Consider the following 9,301-nt stretch of genomic DNA (forward strand, 5'->3'; position numbering starts at 1 on the left):
TGAGGTTTTAGTAACAAAACCGTATTCATATATATGGTAGTTACTTTTTTTGAGTATTAAAAAAAAAAAAAAAAAAAAAAAAAAACCTTTTTTTTTAAGAAGTTGAGGGTGTACCCTGGCCCCCCCTGGCTCCGCCACTGCGGTTCATCCAGTTTGCATGTACTAAAGTAAAGTGATAAGGCAACTGAACTAACACAAATAAATATCCCTTAAAGATTTTATGTTTTTCAGTTTTCTATCTTGAATTATATTACACACCGTTTACTAAGTTGAAATGGCCAATTAAGTATATGAAAATATTCTTAAGAGGATAAGAAAGCGCTTCATCAGACTTTGAAAAGTAAACTGTTCGTAGCTTAAATAAATACACACATTCAGTCTCATTTCCATTGAGAAAGCATAGTCTTCATTTCATCCATATACCTTCCAACCAAAATCCTAGTCACGCCGTCTGATATCTCCAGATATATTGGATCGGGTGTTCATGGTTGAGTGCATGGCTACGTACAAGCAAATCTTCCCAACTGTTTTGTTTCTCTGTATATGTTTAGGATTATCCACATATGCAGAAAATCTAACATTACCTGATTGCGCATCCAGATGTGGTAACTTAAGCATTCCTTACCCTTTCGGCATAGGGAAAGGATGTTATAGGGACAAAGGATTTGAAGTTCTATGTAGGAGCAATGATAGTATTCTTGTTCCATATTTAGGCGTCACTGGTTCTCTGATTTTAGAACTATCAATGGATCGAGTGCGTGTCCAAGGATGGTCAGTAACCAATTGTTTCGATAGGTCAGGTAATGGGGATAGGAAGACTGTCATGTTAAATCCAAGTTCAAGTCCATTTACATTCTCCAATACTCAAAACATACTATCAGCATTTGGGTGTGATATTTTTGCTTACATAACTGATCCGGACGACATTCAGATGACGTACTTGACTGGGTGTGTCTCTCTTTGCAACAGTAGAACCATCAATTTGAATGTGTCAAATGGGACTTGTGCCGGAATTGGTTGTTGCCAAATTGCAATTCCATCACGTCTCAAAGCATTTAAGTTGAAAGTAGACAGCATCAACATACAGAATAGATCGTGGGCTTTTGATTTCAATGGTTGCAGCTTTGCAGCAGTAGATGATGGCCAGTTTTCAAACACAAATAAACTGGCAACTAGTTACATGACTGGTTCACTTAATTATACTGGAAGTTCAAGTGCTGTGCTGGATTGGGCCATCGGAGAAGAAACATGCGAAGAAGCTAAAAGGAATGCTTCAAATTTTGCTTGCAAAGACAATAGCAAATGTATTGACTCGAGTAATGGCCAAGGATATCAATGTCGTTGCTTGGAAGGTTTTCGAGGAAATCCATATCTCCTCCGTGGATGCCAAGGTAAATAAACTTAATTATTTTCTATACAAGTTTACTTTCAGGGCGTGTCCTCCTCTTCCTTGCCTTCACTATCATCCTTTTTTTCCTCATCATCCATCTATATCTACATTCTCCCCCAGAATCATATTTACATCCACATCCTCATCTAAATTTATATCATCATCTAAATCTACATCCACATCCAAATCTAGTTACATCTTCATCTACAATACTCGGAATATTATATTATGATCATTTTTCTCTTTCCCCATTCTTTTTTTTTTTCTCTACTAACTCTAAATCACATACACCTACATCTAAATCTCCCCTATTCTTGTTCGATTTCAACTAGGAAAGTCCTTGCGGGTAAACAAGCAAAGACAATATGTTATATAATATGGTTAAACGAGCACATGTTCGTGAAACCATATCAAAAAAATCAACTATTATATATAATGTCTACAAAGCCTCTACACAAGATGAGTTTCCTTTATACTAGAGAAGCAGACTCTTGGACAATGAATTGTGTGAGAACTGATAAGTTTGAATTGCTAATATAACCTTAACTCTGATTTTTTGTCGTTTCTTTTCTGCAGATATTGATGAGTGCAAGGGTCTAAACCAGCCGTGTAATGAAACAGCCACTTGTGTTAACGGACCGGGGTATTACTATTGTGAATGTCCTCCTGGATTAGGAGGTGATGGCACAATCAATGGATCGGGTTGCTTATTACTTTCTCCCAACGGTGCCAACGGTCACAGCTTTGTGTTGGTGGCCATCATTATGGGTAATACTTGGGTGGTGGCCATCATTTTGAGAAATTTCGCGATTATTCACATTCATACTAAGAAACCAACGATACACTTAGGGGTGGAACTTGGGTCTGGTTACTCCAAACTGGATGGACAAAAACTCTATTTTTATTGGTCCTGAACTAATATGGACAGATCTGTGGTTTGGGCTTAGTTTTGTAAAATCAAAATCCGTCTCAGTTTTGAGTTGAGTTCGGATTAAAATATAAATAAACTAAGAAATCCGAGCTTGTGTGCATATCTGCATATATATCTTTCAATCCTTCTTGTAGAGAATAATGTAATCAACAAAAATTATTTTCTCTTTCAAATAATCAAATCATTTTGATTTCATTAGAAGATTTCAATTTTAGTGTTTTTTTACCTCATAATTTAAAAAAAAAAAACTCAAAAAATTTAACTAACCCGACATAATCCAGCCCAACGCTTGGTCCGGACTAAACCCGCCCGAGTTCCCCCTGACCCCCACAACACACAAATTAACCCCGGTATATTTGTTATGAAAAATTGAAAAAATAAAACATCAACATTTTGTTCCAAAATTCAGTAGAAGTTTTCCACAGGAACACTCGCTGGAAAAATTGCAACAAATTGAATTATCAAACTAAATTCCTGTTGTATTGTCGCAGGTGCTACCTTTCTTGTGGGTCTACTTCTTCCACAGGAAATCGTTTCCAGGTTATACAAAAAACTGAAGAAAAGAAGAACAATAAAACTTAGACGGAAATTCTTCAAGAAAAATGGTGGCTTACTGTTAGAACAACAGATTTCTTCAGGAGAAGGCAGAGTTGATAGAATAAAGATCTTTGTCACGAAAGAGCTTGTAAAGGCAACTGACAACTTCAGTAACAGTCGAATCCTTGGTACAGGAGGTTCTGGCACAGTCTATAAAGGTATGTTAACAGATGGTAAAATTGTGGCTGTCAAGAAATCAATAATAGTTGATGAAAGTCAAATCGGACAGTTTATCAATGAATTGGTTATCTTGTCTCAAATCAATCATCGGAATGTGGTTAAACTTTTAGGCTGTTGTCTAGAAACCGAAGTACCGTTACTGGTTTACGAATATATATCTAGTGGAACGCTTTCTCACCACCTTCATGATGATATGCTGAAATCATCCATCTCTTGGGAACATCGCTTACGGATTTCTATAGAGATTGCAGGAGCGCTTTCATATTTACATTCCTCAGCGTCGACGCCAATCTTTCATAGAGATATAAAATCCAGCAACATACTCTTGGATGAAAATTACAGGGCTAAAGTGTCTGACTTCGGAATTTCAAGATCGGTCCCTTACGAGAAAACTCATTTAACTACACTAGTGCAGGGAACATTTGGATATTTGGATCCTGAGTACTTTCATTCAGGTCAATTCACTGACAAGAGTGATGTTTACAGTTTCGGAATAGTCCTTGTGGAGCTCCTTACTGGGCAAAAGCCAATTTCGCCTACAAGATCAGAAGAAGAGAAAAACCTTGCTATGCTTTTCATATCATATTTAAAACAAGATCGTTTGGGTGAAATTATAGAAACTCTTGTATTGAATGAGGCGAAGAAAGAAGAGGTTTTGGTTGTCGCTAAACTTGCAAAGAGATGTTTGAAATTAGTTGGTAAAAAGAGGCCAACTATGAAAGAAGTCGTGGCTGAGCTAGAGGGCTTGAGAACAAACCAAGAGGGACCATATCTTGGACAAAACTGCAACGAAACCAAGAGCTTGGTGCATCACAGGCATCCGCTATCAAGTCTTAGCTTGAGTGGGCCAAGATAGTGTTACTTCGCGGGACGCTTGCCGTCTTCACCATCCTCTACCGATTTTCTTGTATTTGTCATAATTGGTCGCTACTCTCTAGGCACCTCAATAAGTTGGTTTCTATCAGTCGAATGTGTTTACTGAATTACACTTGACTTGATCATTCTATACATGTCATGTACTCATGTACTTGTATTCTTCTCGATGAAACACTTTCAGATTTAATGCTGGAGTTGATTGGTTGTTGTGCATTGTACCATTTATGTCTCTTGCTATAAGATGAAGGTCCAGCGCTCGTTTTTGTGGCTTGTATCATTTGCAAGGAGTGTATAATACTATTTGTGTTTATATTGTACAAGCTTCAGAAAACATGTATATGGAAAACCTCCAATGTCTTGATCATCAAGACTTCGTCAATATTAAAAAGTTAACTCTGCCTTCAGTGATTGCACCAAGCTACTTTCCAAGATAGATTTATTGTCAAGCATCACTACAACTAACAGAGTTATAATGCTTGCATTCCCCGATCAATAGAAACTTGAATGTTTAATACATTTCTAAAATTCTGATCGCTAGTTTGTAATATGCATGTTGTAGCTGGATTAATTATAATTGTTGAATAGGAGTTCTGAAAGGTGTAGAAAGTCCATTCAGCGACAACTATTGCTGTGCTTTACACCTTTCAGACTTATGGTATTGATTACTCTGAGAAGTTTTCTCCAGTTGCAAAGTTAGCTTCTGTGCGTATTGTTATTTCTCTTGTTGTTCATCATCACTGGCCTCTGTTTCAGTTAGATGTGAAGAATGCCTTTTTATATGGAGATCTCTTGGAGGAAATCTATATGGTACAACCTTCTAGTTTTGTTGCTCAAGGGGGGAAAGTCTGTCAATTAAAGAAGTTTCTTTATGGGCTCAAGTAGTCTCCTAGAGCTTGGTTTGTGAAGTTTAGTCAGGTTTTGATGGCTAATGAAATGACTAGGTGTGAATATGATCATTCCGTGTTTTACCGAAAGACCCAGCAAGGGATTATTGTCTTAGTTGTGTATGTTGATGATATCATTGTCACAGGGTCTGACAAACAGGGTATTGATCGACTTAAAGTCAATATCTCAAGACAGTTCCAAACCAAAGATCTAGGAGAACTGAAGTATTTCTTAGGCATTGAAGTTATAAGGTTCCCTGGTGAAATTCATCTCTCACAAACAAAATATGTATTATACTTGCTCACTGAGACAGGCAATTTAGGAGCTCGTCCAATAAAAACTCCTATGGATTCAAACGACAAACTCCAATCAGATGTTGGAGAGTTGTATGCCGATATTGAGGGATACCGTATACCAGTGTTCGTGATTCCGAACGAAACCTCGGAATTCCGCCCAATATTTCGGTTTTCAAAAAATCGGAATTCCGAATATAGAGTCGAAATATTGATTATTCCGAAATCAATCAAAATTCCGAATATGATAGGAGTCGAAATTTGATGAATTTCGGTTTTTGGATTTGTCGAAATTCTGAAACCCCGAACTATGTTGTAGAGTGGTGGGAAAGCTAATCTATACTACTATCACTCGCCCAGATATCTCATTTGCATTCAGTGTAGTATCTCAGTATATGTATGCACCGCGGATTTCTCACTACCAGGCAATTATTCATATTGTGCGGTATTTCAAATGTTCTCATGGTCGTGGATTGGTATATCGTTCTAATGGAAATTTTGATGTTGTTGGATATTCAGATGTTGATTATGCAGGATCAGTTTCAGATAGACGATCCACCACTGGGTATTGTACCTTCCTTTGTGGAATTTTGGTAACATGGAAGAGTAAAAAGCAAACAGTTGTGTCAAAGTCTAGTGCAGAGATTGAGTATAGAGCTATGGCTCAAGGGATTGGTGAGTTAATGTGGATTCGTAATCTGCTACATGAGTTAGGTTTCCAGGTATAGCTACCGATCCCTCTTCATTGTGACAATTAGGCAGCCATTCATATCGCTTCTAATCCAGTATTTCATAAGCGAACTAAACACATAGAAGTAGATTGTCATTATGTCAGACATAAGGTTGAAACAAAGGAGATAAGTACTCCTTATGTAGCGTCTCGAGATCAGTTAGCTGATATCTTCACCAAACTAGTGATTCGTCCAGTTTTGAATTATATTGGTAACAAGCTGGGCATGAGCGATATCTATGCTCTAGCTTGAAGGGGGGTGTTGAAGTATGTAGAGTCGGTCTCACACATTCTATAAGTGTGAGACCGTATCTTATTTAAGTAGTTGCTATTTCGGTGAAGTCTATCACCCAATATAAATATATGAATTGTAGGTTAGAGTAAACATACTCTAAACCCTATCTTCTTCTTGTGCCTCCATCTTTTCTTCTTCTTCTCCACTCCATCTCCGTAATCTAACCAACTAACCATTATATATATCTCCTAGCATAATTTAACACATTGAAATACACACAGACATGTAAGATGAAAATTAGCTTATTTATTAATAAAAATTGTTTAAAGAAGTGTGTTCTCTTGTTTATTAACCCATATCTTGATATTCTATTGGTAGAATCAACAAGTCTTGAATGCCTTCCGACTTTCAAGTAAATTCTTTGAGAATTTCAATTAATTCAGAGGAAGTTCGGCCGAAAGTAACGTTACTATTACGTTCAACTCATTTGATAGAAAAATTAAAACAACTTTTCTCCACCACGAGCTACATCGTCAGCCCAACCAATCATGTACAACTCATCACAAAGAAGCATCGATCGATTGTCGATTGCAACAGAACTAACAAGAATTAGTTATTAGATAAATTCTCCCAACAGAATTAGGACAAACAACTAATTTTCTGTCTACATAGATTTAAACAAACCCAGTTTCATTTCAAGTAATGAGAAGTTACATTCATTGGTTTTTGGTTTCCGTTTCCCTTAAGCATTAAGTGGTCTGAAAAAAATGTTGTTTTTCATATACACTTCTTCAGCTTCAGAACATGTACCTCGCGCAAGCTTCGGTTTAATGCCAATCACAGCCTCAATAACTGGAAAATATTAGGTGTTGGAATCTTCATGTGTATTTCAAATACTTGTGTGTTGTTTAGTCCCACATTGATGAGCCACCACTAGCAAGTGAGGTATTTGAGGTGAACCTCTAACATAAGGGCGTGCCCTTAGGGTACAAAGGCTTTTGTGTTAGGAGGGAGGACTCACCCAAAGCCACACATGACGCGCCCACCAAGACCGGTGGGTAATCGTGACGTGGGCTTGGGCTGTTTGACTAGTGGGTAGTGGATTATCAATTGCCTAAACTTGTTTTTGCTTTTGCAGCAAGTTTCGGCTAAGCTAAAGTTCTACTTTGATTAGAATTAAAGAGGTGTCCTTCTCCATCTATGATTCAGTCATGCCTCTATATAAACACAGCTATGTTCATTAGAGGGGATTTTTCATCACAGAACAGAGAGAGAGAGAGGACGCAGAGAGATAGAACTCGTGTGCTGCTACTACCTCTACATCGACTGAGGCAGAAGTCGTGCATATGCTGCTGCCACTATAGAACCAATAGCAGTTGAAGTTGAAGTCGTGCTACACCCTTCTCTTATATACGAAACAGATAAGTCTTTTACTGCTTCAATCTTCTTCTCTTCTCTTCTTCCTGTCAGCCGCCAGAGAGAGTTATATTGCTGTTCTAGAGGGTAGTCTATTCTAGTGCAAAGTTAGACTGTTGTTAACCATTGAATCCTCGTGGAGGAAGACGCCATCGTTGCCTTTACGCACCATTGGAAGCGGGCTTAAATCTTTCCTTAAGGACGACTTAATCCGCCTTGGTTATTACCTGTTATTCTGTCCTTGTCTTCTATTGTTTTCTTTTATCTGCATACAACAATCTTAAGGAAAGATTAAGATGTCTACACCTGTTGACACCACGCCGATCAAAGAAACTAATTCTGGAGTCATGGAAGTAACTTCGTCTATGAGAGATGCTGCACCTATTCTGAATGCTCGCAATTTACCCAATGTGTCAAAGATTGAATCCTTCAACGGTTCACACTTCAAGAGATGGAGAGAAAGGGTGTTCACAGCCCTAGATGTACTCAACTACGCAAAGTATCTCATCGATACAAAGACCCATGGAGGGTTCTAATGATTTCAAAAGAAATCAAGCCGCTTTTGGCTCAATGGGAATAAGGTATGTCGCCATGCTATTTTGAGTACCTTGTCCAATGAGATTTTTGATATTTATTGTTCAAATAAGAATGCACATGATATATGGGAGAGTTTGAACAAGAAATACATAATAGAGGATGCTGGTACTCTGAAATATGCTATTGGGAATTTTCTTAAGTTCCATATGAGAGAGGATAGAGATGTAACGTCTCAAATCCATGATTTTCATGTGCTGATTAATGATTTGAAAACCGAGGGTATTAATTTTACCCAAATCCTTTGTTGCTGGATGTTTGATTGAGAAACTCCCCGAGTCTTGGAAACACTATAAAAATAGTATGAAGCATAAGCGTAAGCAGATGACTCTTGAGGATGTGATCATTCACATTCACATAGAGGAAAAGAACAAGACTCGGGATGAGGTGTTGTCTAAGGAATTTCATTCTAAAGCCAATATCGTTGAAGGTAATCCCAAAGAAATCTAACAAAACCTCTAAGAAGCGTAAGTCCAACAAAAATAAGAATTTCAAGGTCAAAGGCACTTCTTTTAAAAGGAGTGGTAATCGGGCAATGGAAATTGTTATGTTTGTGGTAAACCCGACATAGGGCTTTTCAAAGGCGCACACAAGAAAGACATCGATGATCCTCCCAATGCTAATCTAGTTGAGGGAGATGATATTGTTCTTTGCTGTTGTGTCACAAGTATTCATAGCCACCGGAAGAGGAACCGGGTACTAGATTCGTGCCACCCGCCACGCCCGGTGGTGATGTTGAAGCCTTCTCGATTACATACTAGTGAAAGATGAAAAGGTCTATATAGGTGACTCTAGGTCTGTTCTGTTGAGGGAACAGCAAGGTTCTTCCGGTTAACTCAGTGGAAAACCCTTTCACTTAGTAATGTTCTTCATGTTCCCGAGATTCGCCGTAATCTGATTTGCGGTCCCTACTGGGAAAAGTCAAGGCCAAGGTGACTTTTGAGAGTGACAAGTTTGTTCCGACAAAGAATGAGGGTTTTGTTGGTAAAGGTTATTGTAATAACAAAGTGGTCTTTTTCATGTTGAATGTACTTGACAACATTATTATTAATAAGAATGAATCCGCTTTCGCTTATTTGCTTGACTCTTTTAATATATGGCATGGTAGACTAGGACATGTGAATGTTCAAGATATGAAAAGGATGAAAGCATGTGGTTTATTGTCTAATATTTC

General features: G+C 37.9%; 1 protein-coding gene across 1 annotated transcript; it reads left to right on the top strand.

Annotated features, from left to right (window-relative positions):
• Window positions 1-377: 377 nt before the first annotated feature.
• Window positions 378-4,378, top strand: LOC147494495 (wall-associated receptor kinase 2-like). Its single transcript, XM_086568902.1, has 3 exons — window positions 378-1,391; window positions 1,967-2,158; window positions 2,813-4,378. Exons 1-3 carry the CDS (start codon window positions 485-487, stop codon window positions 3,952-3,954), a joined length of 2,241 nt encoding a protein of 746 aa, XP_086425028.1. The 5' UTR covers window positions 378-484; the 3' UTR covers window positions 3,955-4,378.
• The last annotated feature ends 4,923 nt before the right edge of the window (window positions 4,379-9,301 follow it).

Source organism: Coptis chinensis, chromosome 6 (assembly GCF_015680905.1).
Source record: "Coptis chinensis isolate HL-2020 chromosome 6, ASM1568090v1, whole genome shotgun sequence".
NCBI lineage: Eukaryota > Viridiplantae > Streptophyta > Magnoliopsida > Ranunculales > Ranunculaceae > Coptis > Coptis chinensis.

What these genes read in the sequence shown, in the direction of transcription:
- LOC147494495 (XM_086568902.1), top strand. Translation starts at nt 485, where the DNA reads ATGGTTGAGTGCATGGCTACGTACAAGCAAATCTTCCCAACTGTTTTG. An exon ending in TCTCCTCCGTGGATGCCAAG is followed by an intron (nt 1,392 to 1,966) that starts GTAAATAAACTT and finishes TCTTTTCTGCAG; the next exon opens with ATATTGATGAGTGCAAGGGT. An exon ending in GTTGGTGGCCATCATTATGG is followed by an intron (nt 2,159 to 2,812) that starts GTAATACTTGGG and finishes GTATTGTCGCAG; the next exon opens with GTGCTACCTTTCTTGTGGGT.